The sequence below is a fragment of the Macaca fascicularis genome, chromosome 17 (genome assembly GCF_037993035.2).
Source record: "Macaca fascicularis isolate 582-1 chromosome 17, T2T-MFA8v1.1".
NCBI classification, from domain to species: domain Eukaryota; kingdom Metazoa; phylum Chordata; class Mammalia; order Primates; family Cercopithecidae; genus Macaca; species Macaca fascicularis.
Window position 1 is genome coordinate 86093143 of NC_088391.1, and position 18611 is coordinate 86111753.

At 43.2% G+C, this 18611-nt stretch overlaps 1 protein-coding gene across 11 annotated transcripts in view; it reads right to left on the reverse strand.

Moving 5' to 3' along the window:
* Nucleotides 1–18611, reverse strand: part of ABCC4 (ATP binding cassette subfamily C member 4 (PEL blood group)) — a 291853-nt gene that overhangs the window by 142221 nt on the left and 131021 nt on the right. For 8 of the 11 annotated variants that reach the window (XR_012426459.1, XM_074021271.1, XM_074021270.1 and 5 more), the window contains 6 exons: nt 13540–13636; nt 9568–9777; nt 7793–7933; nt 7017–7054; nt 6534–6628; nt 4597–4743 (listed from right to left, as the gene is read on the reverse strand). Coding sequence is in view for 10 of the 11 variants with exons in the window: in XM_074021271.1 (XP_073877372.1) it covers nt 4597–4743; nt 6534–6628; nt 7017–7054; nt 7793–7933; nt 9568–9777; nt 13540–13636 (728 nt within the window). In the remaining variant the exon portion in view is untranslated. The remainder of the gene's footprint in view (nt 1–4596; nt 4744–6533; nt 6629–7016; nt 7055–7792; nt 7934–9567; nt 9778–13539; nt 13637–18611) is intronic. The other 3 variants (XM_074021272.1, XM_074021274.1, XM_074021273.1) reach the window with 1 other exon arrangement.

Sequence of the window (18611 nt, forward strand, 5' to 3'; positions counted from 1 at the left end):
TCTACTAAAAATACAAAAATTAGCCAGGTGTGATGGTGAATGCTGTAATCCCAGCTACTCGGGAGGCTGAGGCAGGAGAATCACTTGAAACTGGGAGCCAGAGGTTGCTGTGAGCTGAGATCATGCCACTGCACTCCAGCCTGGGCAACAGAGTGAGACTCTACCACACACACACACACACACACACACACAAACAACCACCATTTGTCCACTGGTGGGCACCCTGGATGAATGTGTGTCTGTTCTTGCTGTGGGTCTAGCCCCCTCCCAACAACAGACAGAGCACGTTTGCCCCTCAGACCCAGCTCTGCATTGCTAGTCAGTACTTGGCTTCTGGGAAAAATTGCTATCTCAGTAACAGTAGGACGTAAAACCCTGTCTCTACTAAAAATACAAAAAAAAAAAAAAAAAATTAGCTGGGTGTGGTGGCAGACATCTGTAATACCAACTACTCAGGAGATTGAGGCATGAGAATTGCTTGAACCCAAGAGGTGGACATTGCAGTGAGCCAAGATCATGCCACTGCACTCTAGACTGGGCAACAGAGCAAGACTCTGTCTCAAAAAAAGAAAAGAAAGGAAGAAAGGAAGGAAAAGGAAGGAAGGAAGGAAATGAAAGAAAGGAAGGAAAAGGAAGGAAGGAAGGAAGGAAGGAAGGAAGGAAGGAAGGAAGGAAGGAAGGAAGGAAGGGAGGGAGGGAGGGAGGGAGGGAGGGAAAGAAAGAGAGAGAGAGAGAAAGAAAAAAGAAAGAATGAATGAAAGAAAGAAAGAAAGAGAAAGAAAGAAGAGAAAGAAAAGAAAAAAGAAAGAGAACTGTCTCTTGTCATTCTAACGCAGCACATTGGTTTGCCTCACATTTTATCCTGCTAACTTAAGATTTATCAGGTTAATGAAAGACCAGTAGATAAAAAGGTATTGTATTATATAAACAAAGACGAATTTCATGCAACCATAGATGGGTTCAAAATGGAGAGGAACTTAATGTCTTGCATGTTGGAGAAGCGTGGCCTTCTTAGAAACAGAAACTTCAGGCCAGGTGCAGTGGCTCATGACTGTAATCCCGGCACTTTGGGAAGCCAAGGCGGCCGGATCACAAGGTCAGGAGATCGAGACCACCCTGGCTAACATGGTGAAACCCCATCTCTACTAAAAAAGTACAAAAAATTAGCCGGGCATGGTGGCGGGCACCTGCAGTCCCAGCTACTCGGGAGGCTGAGGCAGGAGAACGGCGTGAACCCGGGAGGCAGAGCTCGCAGTGAGCCGATATCGCACCACTGCACTCCAGCCTGGGCAACAGAGCGAGACTCTGTCTCAAAAAAAAAAAAAAAAAAAAAAAAAAAAAGAGAAAAGAAACAGAAACTTCACTGCTAAGAAGAAACACAAACCTTCCAGGTTTACCTTCCTCTTCTCCCTAAATCCAACTAAGTGAACTTGGGACCACAGTGGGGTAGTCAGGGGGACCCTTCCAGAAGGTCTGGTTCTCTGAGTCAGCAGCAAGGGCCGCCCATTCATTAACCACACGGATGAGGATCTGGGCAGAAGCATGATGAGGGGACGGCACATCTGGGGTGGGAGCGGCCATAAAATAATAGAGAAGACATTTCTTCTTTTTTTTTTTTGAGACGGAGTCTCACGCTGTCACCCAGGCTGGAGTGCAGTGGCCGGATCTCAGCTCACTGCAAGCTCCGCCTCCCGGGTTCACGCCATTCTCCTGCCTCCGCCTCCCGAGTAGCTACAAAAAACTAGCCGGCCAAGGTGGCGGACGCCTGGAGAAGACATTTCTAGCTGCAGATCAGGCACTGAGAATATTCCAGCCCAAGGGCACTGGAGATGGGGATACGAGGGACGTCTAGCCAGACCCCTGGTGTGAGTCACCTGGAGTTTCTGTGCCACTCGCCATCCCAGGGTGAGCTTACTGGAAACTACATGTCAGCAGAGGTCCTCCCCGTTTCCTAAGTTTTCTAAAATCTGGGAGACTATCAGGATGCTGAGCTCATAGGAAACTTCCCCAGGGCTCTTCTAAGAGCTTGCTTTTAATAACTAAGTATTCAGACATGCTTCCCAGTCTTTCTACCCTACTCAAAGAACACTCTGCAATTTAGGGGGCACAACATCATGCCAGATACTTATACACATTTAACATGTATATTTAAGAGTACTGAAAAATGGAGCATGCCTGCCTCACTATCCTAGAGGAGAATTTTTATTTATATTATAAAGCTGGCTGGGTCCAGTGGCTCATGCCTGTAATTCCAGCACTTGAGGAGGCTGAGGCAGGAAGATCCCTTGAGTACAGGAGTTCGAGAACAGCTGGGCAACACAGTGAGATCCCATCTCTTCAAAATATAATAAAATAAATTTTAATAATTAGCTGGGCATGGTGGCAGAGGCCTGTGGTCCCAACTATTTGGGAGGCTGAGGCAGGAGGATTGCTTGAGCCCAGGAGATCAAGGCTACAGTGAGCTGTGATCACACCACTGCACTCCAGCCTAGTCAACAGAATGAGACCTTATTTCTAAATAAATTCTATACATATATATAACCATCGAAGCGCATACAATCAGTAATGTGAATTCTGAGGCATAATTCACAGATTTTGTGTACTCTTCACCATTGTAAAAAGTACAAAAATTTCACCTAAGTGAAAATTTTAATTCTACCATTAAAAAACTTTTAATCTTTAAATATAATTTTTTCAACATCTACCACTAAAAAAAGTAAATAATTCATGACCTCTAAACGTTCTGGACAAAGTAGGCTTCTCTTCGGGGTACTTATTTGGGCTTCTATTTTGTTGAAGGAATAAAGTCATGCTAATAGATATAGGAGGAGGAAGCAAGATAAACACTCATGTGCTGCCGTAAGATTAATGACCTCCAAGATTTAGACTGGGTTCCAAATCCCTGAATAATAAATAAATCAGCATGAGGAGAAGCCCACAGGTCTCGAACATGGAGAGGCTGGTTAATGGTAGTCATGAACATTCCGAGGCCTGTGATAACAGAAATGCAGTCCCACTTAATGCTCCAAACGTTATGACTGTAGTTTCAAATTAACTGGCAAAGTGGCGCGACGTTACAGCTGTAAGAGTGCAGAGGTCCTCCAATGACTTTCTAATAACAGCTGAAATCAGACCGATATTTGTGTGGTCTCTGCAGTTTACAAATCCTTGCACATTGCACCGTGCTTGGACTGAAAAGTTTCGTTAAATAAATCTACACGAGATGCTTTCCAGAACAGGCTTCCTTAATCTTCACGAAAATCATGTAAAACAGAGAGGGTAGGAGTAATTTCCATCCCACAGAGAAGGTGATTCAATTCAGAGATACATGACTTCACTGCCACTAACATTCGTTAGGCACTGACCATGTAGCTACACCCAGTTTCATGTACTAGGAATGTATTAACATGCTTAATTCTCATAAGATTTCAATTTGGTGGGTATGAATAGTATCCCCATTTTACAGATAAGAAAACTGTGACACAGAAAAATTCAGTAACTAGGACATGAATATGAATGTAACTATAACCAGCTATAACAATTAGTAACCAGCACCAGGACTGAACCCAGGCAGTTACTTTGAGTCCACACTTTGAACTACAGCATCTGCTTGGAGATTTGCCTGTGTAACAGCACCTATGTGCTCTGGCCTTGGTCACAAAGCTAGTCAATGGCCAAGCCACAGCTATGCCTGTGTTCTCTCCAGGCCTCCTCCCTGCTTCTATGAGGGTAGCTATCATTTGCACAATGTCACTCAGGCCTCCCCACGAGTCCACTCAACTGACCAGGGTGGGGACGTATAGGCACAACTAACTCTCCCTAGGAACCCGGGTTAGGAAGGCTAGCCTCAGAAGCAAGACAGGTAAGAAGCCCATAGTGCAGAGGCATCAACCACTTGGAAACTACTGGGTATACTTGGGTATAGCTAGGAAACGAGCTACTGAAGATCTACATGGCAGGTTCAACAAAGTCTCTATTATAGAACCAAAAGTCTACTTTAAAACCACAGAGTTAGAAACTGTTCTTGAAGGGGAGTTTACATTTTACCAATCTTGGCTTTTAACTAACCACGTATTGTCTTTCAGGGAAACCTCACAGTCAGGGTATATACAAAAACCCTGTGGTTCCAGAAATGAATGGGTTTCCCAGTGAAAGAAAGAAATACACAGCCCGTCTCACATCAGAGCATTCCTGATTACAAAGACCCCTCCGAAAAATGGCATAACCTAACACTATGTAAACACAGCCAGTGTTTTAGCAACTACTACATTTAAACATGTTTACAGGGAATGCAGGATGCTTCACTTGCCTCACAGCAAATGGATTCCTAGAGCATTCTGCAGAGTCAACATTCATTTATTTTTCCACACACATACAAATTGGAATAAAACATTGTATGCCCCGCCCCCCCCACCAATATTCAGATTTTCTCTAGTAGGAGAAAAATAGCAGCGAAGCTTCTTGTAGAAAATGAATCAACATGCATAGTGATTTTCTTCCAAGCATCCCTTCCATTTTCAAAGACGGAAATGTAATCAGATCCTAAATGTGTTGTTAACAAGACATACTTACTGAGAAACTTGGTGTCAGACTTACCTATTGGATTTCTATCAAAGAATAATACCGGAGCTTTCAGAATTGACTCAAACATTTTGTTGTGCAAAGTTTGTGAAGAATTAACAAGGACGTAGAATACCAACAGAGATCTTGCTATGCCAAAAAGAACGGTAGCTGCGGTTAAACCTGAAATAAAGAAATATCACTTAGAGAACACAGCATATCTCTGCATTTTCTTCAACAGTTGCTAAAGCAAGTCAGGTAGTTTATAAAGATGTTACTTAATTTATTCCATAAAGCATCTGGATTCTACAAAAGTATAACATATTTACAAAATACATTGACAAAGAAGGATTAAAATAGTTTATTTTTTTCTCACTGAATGGAAACTGCACAGAAAAGAAAAATCAGGTGTACAATACAATTTCATTCTAGGCTCTCCTAATTCAATTGCAAGTTCTACTAAAAACTCAGAAGTAAGACAGATAATCATGAAATGTAGTTGATCTTCTCCATATTCCAAATCTTATTATTTACATTATGTCCCATAATCTAAAAAAGGTGGTATGTTTTGATACCAACATGTGATATTAACAAGGAATAGGAGAAATGATTTACCTTTTCCTTGTAGAAAATGCCCAAGTAGCTTTAAAGAATTTAAAAATACCATATTAAGTTGCATGTGGAAAACTTCTTGAATAATTGAATTGCAAGAAAACACATATTATATTTTAACATAAGATAATTAATCTAAATAAGCAACTAATCCCCCACCAAGTGTTTTACATAGACACAAGACATTTTTAAGTGAATAAAATAAATCATACATTTTATTAAGACATGAATGAGGATCCATTATTCATATAGAAATTAAAAGAGCTTTCCTACATCTCTTAACTCACAATGCTCAATACAGTGGGGGTAACTTCTATAACAAATATTTCCCTTTCAGATGACATGTCACTGTTATTTAACCTCTGAAAGCAGCTCAAATTCCTAACTCCATCAACAGGCATTATCCTTAGCCTGTCATCCTACACAAACATAATAGAACCGATTTCCTTCTTCCCTTAGTTTTCACATAGTCCGTCAATTTGGAAGGTAAACACCTAACGGATTCAGATTTCTTAGCAAGCGATAGATGAAATAAACACCAAATTTCACTGAGTAGGTTCTTCCAAAGATAACTCACTCTATCTCTGAGGAAAGCTTGTAGGAGCATTTCCTGTGGAAATATTTAAAATTTTAGATGAGGATTTCCTTTAAACAGTATGTAATGCTACATACATTTTAAGCACTCTTGTGAAAACAGAGTGCGGCGTTAATATTAGTTTGGCAAGCCAAATGTTAAATTAATCACACAGTTGGGGACGCGATAACATTGTGATCTCAAGGTAAGAAATAGAAGGCATCCTAATTCCCAGACACTGGATTCTTCCCTGCTCAGCTTCCCTCTTAAGTAATTAGTGAAGCCCAGGAGATGAGCAGTGCTGAAGGGAGCTTTGCATACCTGGGAGGGAATAATGCTTTTATTTTGGGGGCCTTGCTGCCAGAGGATTTCATCCAAGTTCAATAAAAGCCAGGGTTTATTTAGACAGAATTGGAACAATCCGAACCACAGGGTGGGGATCCGTTTCTAATCCCCCTGCCCATCCGTATAATGATATAAGATTTAGCTAAAGCAACCTATTAGAATAGACAATAGCCACATATTTCCAGTGGCTGATTTTCTGAATGCTCAATCCTGGTTTAACTTTCAAAATCCAGTACAGAGCACATTAAGAGTCTTCATTCAACCTCTTTCTTCTAGTAGATTTTTAAAATAATTATTCTAATTAATTCACAGAGTAAATTCGACTGAGACTCCTAATCTGTTAAGACATTACTGAATTACTCCTGGAAGCCCTAGTTACTCACACAGGCTCATTGTAAGCACCTCAGCCTCTCATATAATAGACCAAATGATTTAACTTTACCTGAATAAATTCCTAAGTACCAGTTAAGATCTAGCTTCATGGTTACATTTCCTCCTCCATTTACAGTGACATTTAGCGTACTTTGTTGGTTTGCCCTATGGAACATGGGGAGAAAAAAATATTAAGCTATATATGGAATTTAGAGAAATACCTTTTTTTAAAAAAATGAACCACAATTTGAGAGAAATGCTTTATGCTGGAAAATGATTCTCAGCTCATATAGTCCTGTGTGTATCTACCTCATAAAAATTCAATTTAAATCACGACTTTCAGTTCCCGAAACTGTCTGTGAACATGATGCCGCAGATCAGACATGGGTGGAGACCACCACAGGTTACACTCCACCAGCAAGCACTCTAACTTTTCTTCGGGTAAACTAAGTGAGGATTAGGAGAAGGATCAACAAATATCTCCCCCTAACTCTACGGAAAAGCGAGTCTTCTTACTGATGTTTGACTATTTCATACGTCAGAAATAACTTACCAGTACGAAAGCCACCAATCTTGAAGAACATAGGCAACCTAGGAGGTGAGAAACAACAAAGACAAAAATCAAACTTGGGCATGACTTACCAACTCAAAACTCTCAATCACTAACATGGACAATTGAAAGAAAGCCCTCAAAGCTGTGCATGGTGGCTCATGCTTGCAACCCCAGCACTTTGGGAGGCTGAGGCAGGCAGATCAACTTAAGGCCAGGAGTTCAAGACCAGCCTGGCCAACATAATGAAACCCTAGGTCTACTAAAAATACAAAAATGAGCCTAGCCAGGCATGGTGGCACATGTGCCTGTAGTCCCAGCTACTCCGGAGGCTGAGATAGGAGAACTGCTTAAGCCCGGGAGGCGGAGGTTGCAGTGAGCCAAGATTGCGCTACTGCACTCCAACCTGGGCAACAGTGCAAAACTCCGTCTCAAAAAAAAAAAAAAAAGAAAAAAAGAGAAAAAGAAAAAAATAGAAAGAATAAAAAGCTCAGAGAACTTGCATAGTTCTTCCAGCTCAGGTCTACGCTGAGCCCAAACTCCCAGATATCAAGAACTCAAGAAAACGCATGTTCCATTTTAAAATCATTGAAAGATACCCTTTTTTTCCCGCAGAAGGTCTTTGTAATGGGACACCACTAGGCAGCCCTCACTTTGTTCCCCAAAGACAGCACATTTCAATTCAGATCCCAAGTGAACTGCAAGATGCAGTCAAAATAGCATAAACACAGGTACTGTAAATATCATTTTGAGGGCACAAAACAAATGTCATTATTTACCTGAGCTGCAGTGTTTAGGAGAATAAGGAAAATGATGACAATCCAGTGAGCACCAGCTCTGAAGTAATTCTTATAGGCCTGAAAACCAACTTTTCCTTCAGAACGGTTCTCGTCTGAGAGTGTAACTGGGACATTCTCCGTCTGCAAAGGAAAGGGTGGTAAGAGACAAAATCGTATACAAAACTGTTCCCAAAGATGACAATGCACTCTGTTGACAAAGCTGTGGGGAAACAGGCAGAAGTCCAAAATGATCCATCTCCTGTGGAGAAGGGTGTGGAAATATCCAGCCAAACTATACATGTACTTACTTTTTATTTATTTAATATTTTTTGAGACGAAGTTTCACTACTGTTGCCCAGGTTGGAGTGTAGTGGAGCGATCTTGGCTCACTGCAACCTCTGCCTCCTAGCTAGGTTCAAGCGATTCTCCTGCCTCAGCCTCCTGAGTAGCTGGGATTACAGATGCCTGCTACCACGCCTGGCTAATTTTTGTATTTTTTAGTGGAGACAGGTTTTCACCATGTTGGCCAGGCTGGTCTGGAACTCCTGACCTCAGGTGATCCTCTTGCCTCAGCCTCCCAAAGTGCTGGGATGACAGGCATGAGCCACCACACCCAGCTACATGCACTAATCCCTGGACTCAGCCATCCCACTTTCAGGGTTCTACTAGAGGTAAGGAAATATCATTTGTACACTGTGGCATGGCTTGCTGGCAGGATGACATCAGAATGTCCAGCACTTACCGAGCACATCCAAATTCAAGTATACATACAGAAACTTGTTCCAAAATCATGTACAGAAAGATATGGAACTCTCAACTGCATCACTCAATATGGAAGCATAAAAGAGCAGAAGGTCAAAACATGAGCTCAATACAGTAACTGGGTTCAAGCAGTGAGTCTGAGTAACCAGAGTTTGGAAAGCAAGGGATAGCATATGATCCTAATCTGTTTGGTTCCTGAGTTTCAGAAATTGACTCCTGAGAATTTGGCATGTGAGGGCCTAATCTGAATATCTGCAAGAATCCTTCAGGCTCCTGGATTTGGATAGTGAGGGTTAGTGTGGCAAGGAATATCTATGTTTTTAAGTGAGCTCTGGTACATTTCTGCCTGGAGGACTTAGAAGGCATGAGATTCACATACTCTGAGGATGCACTGAGCAGCTCTATGTTGGCCACTGGGAATACCAAGATGAGTAAGATGCAGCTCCTACCCTTGAAAGGTAAAGAAGGAAGATGGGCTGCTGTGTGTCAGCAACTGTTGGGTCTTTGCACGTGCTACTTCTAGCCTAACATAAACCATCTGACAACAGGGCAAAATACCTCCCTCAGCCACGTGCGGCGTCAGAACATTCCAATATATAGGAAAAGTGGCTAACTTCATGTGGCCCACAGCAGGACTTTCTCTAAGGCGGTCTTCAAATTATGCCTCTGGATGCAAAGAGAAGTCGGGGGCCACCAGACTAACTAGGACTTCACTACAGTAAATTCAAGAATTGTAATATTAGCGTGAGTCACACACAGCTTGGGACTTGCACCAGTACACACACCTGCTACTCATCTCCATGACATTCCCAGCCTACACGCAAAGGATTACTCCAACCAGAGTTGTTTGCCTTGGTTCTGTTTTAATCTACCAATATCACGGAACAGGGCCTTGAAACCACAGAATCTACTTTGGGACAAAAGACGATGCTTCAAACAGAGGAGACTAAAGATCCATAAGGCCATTAGCAGTCAACAAAACCAGGCCATGTTGTAACAGGAGGTAAACTCACGTCTTGGGTCTCCACAGCACCATCTTTCAAGGAGGGTCTAGAAGATTGCTGAGACCAAACCGAAGACTCGGAGAAGGTGCGATTCCTCAGCGTGGGAGTTCCTGGAACTGGAAGTTGTTCGCTTTCCTCGTTGTCCTTCTTCAAAAGGGAGCCAAAATCTATACCAGATTTTAGGAACTCAGTGTAAGTCCCCTTCTGCACCATTTTACCCTAAAATAAAAATAAAGAATTTCAGAGAGATACATTTGCAGGTGACAACGTTAACCTAATCTAATTCTAATCCAGAAAAGGTAACTGATCTTAAATTATGATTATACTTAGGTCCGGAATCCTAGTTGACAAATCTAATACAATTCAACCTGATACACAACCGGGTGCTCTGTTCTCAGCCAGAGCCCATGTTAGGTACTGAAGAATATTTTTTAAATGGTAATAGTGTGTTGCAAATGGCGATCATTATCACATAGATGTTGGTGACCGTATCGGTAGTCTTATTACACATGAAAAACTGAGATAAGCCTTATGCAATAAGAATTGAAGGAATGAGTAAATTGAGAAGGATATTCCAGGAAAGAAACCTAACACTGATAGGGGGGTAGGACCAGGCATATCTGCACAGGTAGGAAGCACTCCACAAGCCTCCACTGGCCATGGGCCCTGCTGGAAAAAGGTGTGAGAACCAGACTTGGACACAGACCCCATGAGCTGCACCTTCATGGTCTTTACTCTAAAACTGCCCCACAGGCCAGGTGCGGTGGCTCACACCTGAAATCCCAGCACTTTGGAAGACCAAGGCGGGTGGATCACCTGAGGTCAGGAGTTTGAGACCAGCATGGCCAACATGATGAAACCCCACCTCTACTAAAAATACAAAAAAATTAGCCAGGCACCTGTAATCCTAGCTACTCGGGAGGCTGAGGCAGGAGAATCACTTGAACCCAGAAGGCGGAGGTTGCAGTGAGCAGAGATCGAGCCACTGCACTCCAGCCTGGACGACAAGAGCAAAACCGCATCACATACATACATACATACATACATACATACATGCATGCCCCAAAGACTCAGGGAATTCCTAACTGAAAATTCAACATTCCATGGGACACCTCCTTGCACAGTTTTCTCTCCTTACAAAGTCATAGAAAATAATGTACAAATATCTTTACTATTTGTGTACCCCATGAAATGAGATACCTCATGAAATGAGACCCAACTGATTTCCTCAAACAGCAGCAAACATAATATTAGGCAAACTCCCAGAATACAAATCAAAGGAGAGGAGCTCCTGGCTAAGGCAAGTCAGGTGGGGGAAGGTGGCCAGGACCCTCCCTGCTACCCCAATCCTCCCTACCCCCAAAAAGGTGGGTCCACTGAGGAAAATCCAATGACCCCTTGGGCCCTCTGGACCAGTTTGATAACTGGAGAATTCAAAAATGCTTCATCATACATTGAGTCTTCTTCCACATAGGAGGTAAAAGTGACACACCTAGTTTGATGAAATGACCACTTTTCACATAGCATGGTGAGACGCACAAGGAAACTCCTACTGGTACTAGGATGGCAATTTTCCTCAGAAGCCAAGTACTCACAAGCAATGCAGAGTGGGTTCCGAGGGGCAACCGTGCTCTGTCTGCTGTTAGGGAGGGGGCTGGGACGACAGCAAGAACAGACACATATTCATCCTGGGTGCCCACCAGTGGAAAAATGGTTTGTGTGTGTGTGTGGTAGGATCTCACTGTGTTGCCCAGGCTGGAGTGCAATGGCGTGATCTCAGCTCACTGCAACCTTCGCCTCCCGGGTTCAAGTGATTCTGCAGCCTCAGGCTCCTGAGTAGCTGGGATCACAGGCACGCGCTACCACGCCCAGCTAATTTTTTTGTATTTTTGGTAGAGACGGGTTTTCACCACGTTGGCCAGGTTGGTCTCGAACTCCTGACCTCAAGTGATTCCCCCTAACACCTCGACCTCCCAAATTGCTGGGATTACAGGCATGAGCCACCGCACCTGGCCAGATGGTTGTTTTGGAGAACGGTTATTCTGCCACCCACAGATTTTACTCTAATGTACCAGCATTCAGGTTTTGCCACACTAGTCTCAGCCCTCTGCATAAGAAATTAATTGTTTTCAACTTTGAGGAACCCAGGCTCCCCAGGGGAAGAGCCAGCACACGGAACTGCTTCTGAAGAGGCAGCAGTTCTTCCTTCGATAATCCTCTTAAGGGTGAGAATTCACTTGCCGGGACTTTGGTGGACAGATTCCTCACTGTTCTTTAAGCAGCAAGGAGAGACTTACACACAAAGACTTGCAAGAGCTTTGCTATCATTATATACCCCGTCTGTTGCAATAATGTGAAATTTATCTAAGAGCTCTGCTATCATTATATACCCCATTTGTTGCAATAATGTGAAATTTATCTCCCTTGGAGAATGGTGCACACAGATCTTATAAAATATAATTAACACTCATTTTTGTTACTTCCATCATTTTATTAAGAAATTGCGGGAGGAGAAACATTAAAACATTTGAAGACACTAAGGGGGTTTCAGACCTACAATGAGGAATTTGACCAGGGCCTGGAACAGAGCAAGGGTTAAGAACCAGGTTACTGAGGCAAGAGGCAACGAGCCAAGGAGTGATGCATGAAACCACCACTGGGCTGAGAAGTTCTCACTAACCTCCATGTCCCCGGCCATGTTAGCTCTTCTTGGTTGAATGGTGACCCTCTAAAAAGATACGTTCAAGTCCTAAACCCTGTTACTCGTGAATGTGGCCTTTGTTTTGTGAAACAGGATCTTTGCAGATACAATCAAGACAAGATAAGGTCATACTGGACTAGAGTGGGCCCTAGGTCCAATGACTTTTATCCTTACAGGAAGAAAGCCAGACGGACACAGCAACAATGCCATGTGACAACACAGGCAGAGACTAAAGGGCTGCACTGCCAGCCAAGGATCAACTGTGAGTGCCAGCAAAACCCCAGAAAGTGGGAGAGGCAAGGAAGGATTCTCCCCTGAAGCCTTCAGAGAGAGCATGGCCCTGTGGACACCTTGATTTTGGACTTGCAGCCTCGGAACAGTGAGACAAAACATTTCTGTTGTTTTAAGCTGCCAAATGTGTGGCACTTTGTTCTGGCAGCTCTAGGAAACGGACACACTAGACTAAGCCCTTATTTCTGTCTTGTGAGCTACTAAGACTTCAAATTACTTCTGCTGTAGCTCCCCTAGCAAACAACAAAGGGGATCTCTTAAAATCACAGATCAAACCATGTCACTCCACTGCTCAGTTATCCACCTGTGTGGCTGCGATTATTATTATTTTATTTTTATTTTTTTGAGACAGAGTCTCACTCTGTCGCCCAGGCTGGAGTACAATGGCATGATCTCAGCTCACTACAACCTCCACCTCCCGGGTTCAAGAGATTCTCCCGCCTCAGCCTCCCGAGTAGCTGGGATTACAGGTGTGCCCCATCATGCCGGGCTAATTTTTTGTATTTTTAGTAGAGACGGGGTTTCACCATGTTGGACAGGCTGGTCTTGAACTCCTGACCTCAGGTGATCTGCCTTCCTCGGCCTCCCAAAGTGCTGGGATTACAGGTGTGAATCACTGTGCCCAGCCATTTCTGCTATTAATAGAAGAGGAGCTTTAGGCAAACTATGATGGATACAAACAGGTCTGAGTATCTGTAATTTCCAAATAACATAATTTGAATTAAGTCATGGAAGAGGTAAACAAAAAGTTCTAAATTAAACTAGCATCATTTTCTTTAACAATGTAGTAATCTTGAGGTAGCAATTTACATACTTTACGGTAATATGGCTTAGCATGTAATAATGACATTTCTACAAGTCTTTTGAGTTAATACTCAAAAACATGAATCCCAGCTCTGAGAAGAAAGGGACATGAAATGCAGGAAGAAGAAGGGGATTCAACACACCTGAGTACTTGCAAGTTCAGGAGATCTCTAGAAACTACTTACATCTTTCAATATCAGAATCTGACTTGCAGCTTTGAGGTACTGCAACTGATGAGTCACTAAAATTGTGATCTTCTCATGCAAAGTTTGACAAATACACCTATAAATGTAAAAGGCACAGGGTGAAAACACACACGAATGGGGTGCTCCACATTGAAAAACATACATTTTGAAACTATAGTCAAAGACACCACAGTAGTCAAAGATCTAGAGGTTAAATACAAACTAAATAGAAATATAAGCCAATAAAGCCGGCTAGGTCCTCAAAACCACTAGCAGCAAATATGAGCCTTGCTGTGAAGAAATCCTAAATACTTGTCTGGGAAGGAGGCAATAAGTATAATTTTTTTTTCTAAAATTTAGTTTAACAATATATTCCAGGATGAAAAATGACTGAACAATATAGAGATTCAAAAACCTGACTTAACTAAAACATTAATTATTTTACTACTGTGTAGGATTGCAGGGGAGAAAGAAAGATCAAGGTCATGTAATGACACAGCATTTTTCTTGGACGGTTTCTTAGATGATAATTTATAATGCACATATTAATGCCCCCCAACGCCCCCAAAAAAGCTTAGATTCTTGGTAACTTTTGCCAGAGTGCATTTGCCAGACTCTTCTTCCCAAATAATAATAGGTAGGAAAACAAATGCTAGTGATGTGTGACTCTCCACAGTATTCTTGGTCTCATCCAGGAAGCAAAACTTCTCTCATTAGTCCTAAACAGTCTGAATAAGAAAATGGAAGAACAGAATCCAAACAGTCCAAACCATATGGCTCAAAGATAAGACCCACCTCAGTATTCAACCATCAAGTTCTCTGGGGTTTGTTTGTTTTCTACAGTACCTGCTCAAAGTTCTCCTACATTGTAAATGCAGACTCCTGGGAGCTACAAAAAAAATTAGCCGGGTGTGGTGGCACACACCTGTAGTCCCAGCTACAAGGGAGGCTAAGGTGGGAGAATCACTTGAGCCTAGGAGGTTGATGCTACAGTGAGCTGTGATCACACCACTGCACTCCAGCCTGGTGGGCAGAGTAAGACCCTGTCTCAAAAAGAAAAAAAGGAGAGGAAAAAAAAAAAAAAAAGAAGAAAAGCACTAATCTGTAACAATGGCCAAGAACATAACTCATGCCCAGTAAGTGTTAGCCCTGTCGTCCAATCTTCCCCATATGCAGCCACTGCTTTTAGAAATTCAGGATTGAGAAGTCATAAGTGAGTATCATAGAGACAGCGCCTGTGATCAGAACCGCAACTCCAGATTGCAGATACGTAAACTATCACTTCATCCTTTACATCCAAAAGGATTAATTTTTCCCCTTTCAGGTATCCTAGTTTGGCTTATTTCAAAACTAAGTTTCGCAACCTATTATACCCCTCTTCAGGTTTAGTATTAAAGCTTTTAATGAAACTGTTTCCCTTTATTTCAAAATTGGCTGCCATTAATCCCTTTATATACATATCTAAAGGGAGATGTTAATGATCAAATCTGATGGGGTGCTACGTCCAGTATCAGCCACCTCAAAGGTTTCAAAATGTTTTCTTCCTAGCATCTTCCATTGTAGATGAGACATAGAAATAATTACACTAACATTGTAATTGATGGCTTGAAATTTTTTCTAAATTATGCTTCTTAGGCAAATCTCAAAAAATACTTTCCAAATTTTTAAGAGTAAAAATCTTCCAGTCATGCCATAAAACAAACAAATAATAAGTGATAGATTTAGCAACAAGCTATTTAACACTATATAAAGACTACGGTAAGAGGCCAGGCACGAGGGCTCACGCCTATAATTCCAGCACTTTGGGAGGCTGAGGCAGACAGATCACTTGAGGTCAGGAGTTCGAGATCAGCCTGGCCAACATGGTGAGATCCAATCTCTACTAAAAATACAAAAATTAGGTGGATGTGGTCACGCATGCCTGTAATCCCAGCTACTCGAGTAGCTGAGGCACAAGAATCACTTGAACCCAGGAGGTCTGCACTGATCCAAGATCGTGCCACTGCACTCCAGCCTGGGCAACATAGCAAGACTCTGTCTCAAAAAGGAAAAAAAAAAAAGACAACATTAAGAGCTGACACATACAATGTCAGAGGTGACACAAGTGAGAAAGATATAGTCGGTTGGGTGCAGTGGCTCACACCTATAAACCCAGCACTTTGGGAGGCCAAGGCAGGAGGATCTTTTGAGCCCAGAAATTCAAGGCCAGTCTGGACAACATAGAGAGATTCCATCTCTACAAAAAACTCGAAACTTAGCCAGGTGTGTGGGTGTGTACTTGTAGTCCCAGCTACTCGGGAGGATCACTTGAGCCCAGGAGGTAGAAGTTGCAATGGGCCATGATCATGCCATTGCACTGCAGCCTGGGTGACAGGGCAAAACGAAGGAAGGAAGGAAGGAAGGAAGGAGGGAAGGAAGGAAGGAAGGAAGGAAGGAAGGAAGGAAGGAAGGAAGGAAGGAAGGAAGGAAGGAAGGAAGGAAGGAAGGAAGGGAGGGAGGGAGGGAGGAAGGGAGGAAGGGAGGAAGGGAGGAAGGGAGGGAGGGAGGGAGGGAGGGAGGGAGGGAGGGAGAGATACAGTCACTACCTTCATTCATTCAGTTAAGACACATTTGCTGAGCACTGACGAAGTACCAGGGACTACTCTAAGTGATGAGGATACATCCACTGGTCAAGCAAACAGACAACACCCTGCATCGTGTAGGGACACTCACTACACAAACACAGAAAATACACTATTGGGTAGTAATGTAAACCATGAAGAGACAGCCAGGCAAAGGTTGTACTTTAGAGGGAGTGGCCAGGAAAGGCCTCTGCAAGGAGGTGGTGTACGAGCCGTGAGACTACCTGGGGGAAGCAATCCTGGCAGACACAGCAGGTGCAATGGTCCTGGGGCACAAATGCGCCGTGCAAAGGCACCTTCATGCATTCACAGTCTAGTGCAGGGGCTGGGGGGAAGGACACATAGGTGGATCAAGAGCAGCTCATTGAGGGCTGTGGGCAGACAGAGAAAGTGCTATGGCCTCCGAGGAGCTGAAGAGAAAGGCAGGAGGTAGGATCTGTGTCTTTCATTTTTCTCTTTTGCCCAGGCATACTATCCCTGGTTCTCCAATGGCAGGAACAATATCCTTACAGACAGGCAGATATGAGAAAGTCATACCTCCTTCCAGACACCCCACAGAAGTGTGCATGGCTGGAGGATTGGTCTTGCGTGGGCAAGGGTTGGAAAGGTGCATGGGGCGGACTGCAAAGGGCAATTTGCCATTCGAGGACTTAGAACCATAGCTTAAAAGTACAGGAGTCCGAGAGGAACTGAAAGAGGGAAGGTGAACTAGTGCTGTGCCTGAATGTTTGTGGCCCTCTCCAAATTCCTACTGAACCCTAATCCTAACCAATGTAATGGTATTAGGAGGTGAGGCCATTTCATGAGAATCTGCCAACACGAATGGTATTAGTAAAAGGGGCCAGCCCAGGGAAGCTGCCGTACCCCTTCCACAGTGAGAAGACAGTTGTCTACGAACCAAAGCGTGAGCCCTCTCCAGGCACCAAAACTGCTGGCGCCTTGATCTTGGATCTCGGCCTCCAGAACTGTAGAAACAGTTTTCTATTGTTTATATGGAGTACCGAGTTTATGCTATTTTGAATCAGCAGCCAGAATGGATTAAGACAAATAGGTAGGCAACAGTGTGGGAGCTCTGATTAGGAGACTCAAAGGGGCAGGGGTCTGAGAATTTGAGGCTTTCTAGAATACAAACACATCTATAGCTGGCAACAAATCGGATCAGCATCCGTTAATGGAAGTGCCCCTGACTTTTTGTATGTGATAAAATCCACTTCGTGTTTGTAACATATAGTTGTAAAACACAACTCTTAACAACTCTCAATATATATTCATGATCGAAGTAAAACTGTTAATGGCAAATAGAAGTGTAATTCATTCACTTTTAATACAAAACACTTCACATTTCTAAGCTTCAACACAACCGCCATCTTTCATAGCATATTGTTCAATCCAATTTTCTAACTCGTTGAGAACATTCTCCAGTTGCTGCTGAGTGATTTCCTAAATTGCATTCGTGCTCCCTGTCCTAAGTTTCCCCAAAGAATGTGATTCTGATTAGCAAACAACAATTTTAACAAGCTTGCTTCTAACAAGTGTATATCCAAAGTCATTAATCCTTAAAGGTGCAAGAGGACTTTATAAATACCTCCTGCGTTCAAGGAAAATTTGGGGGAGCTTGTGCGATACGCACACTGATACTCAGCAATGAAAATACCTTCCTCCTTCCCTGCGGCGACGCTAAGAGAGTGTCCCACCGGGAATTGTTGTTCGATTGATAAAGAACTGGTGGGGACTCGTGCAAGACTCGAGCAAGCCACAGAGGCCCTTCTCGGCCAAATGGAAAATTCATCAAGGCACAGGGAGGAGGGAGCAGGAAACAAGGCTCTGATCAGAGTGCCGGGGCAATGCCGAGTGCCAGCTTATCCCTCACTCTGCATTCAGAAAGATTCAATGCTGCCACCCATGTCTCTTTGGTTGTGGAAAAATAGACATGACATAACATTTACCATTTATACCATTTTTAAGTGTATAGCTTGGTAGTGCTAAGTACGTACACACCGTTGTGCAACCATCACCACCATCCGCATCCACTTCAACATCCCATACCAGGCACATTTTGCACACGCACTCTGGTGGGGAAACATTCAGGAGCCCACGTAGAGCCCTATGCTCAGTGGATGACTTCATGTCCCAACCCCTGGAATCCAGAGCCCAGAGATGAGTTACTCTCACACAGCCGACTCTGTCTCCACTTTGCTATCCAGGACCTGCTATGGACTGAACCATGCTCCCCTCAAAGTTCCTATGTTCCAGCCCTCACCCAGCACCTTAGAACTGGAACAGAGAACCATTATTATTATTATTATTATTATTATTATTATTATTATTATTACAGAATCTCACTCTTGTTGCCCAGGCTGGAGTACAATGGCACTATCCTGGCTCACTGTAACCTCCACCTCCTGGGTTCAAGCAATTCTCCTGCCTCAGCCTCCGGAGTAGCTGGGATTA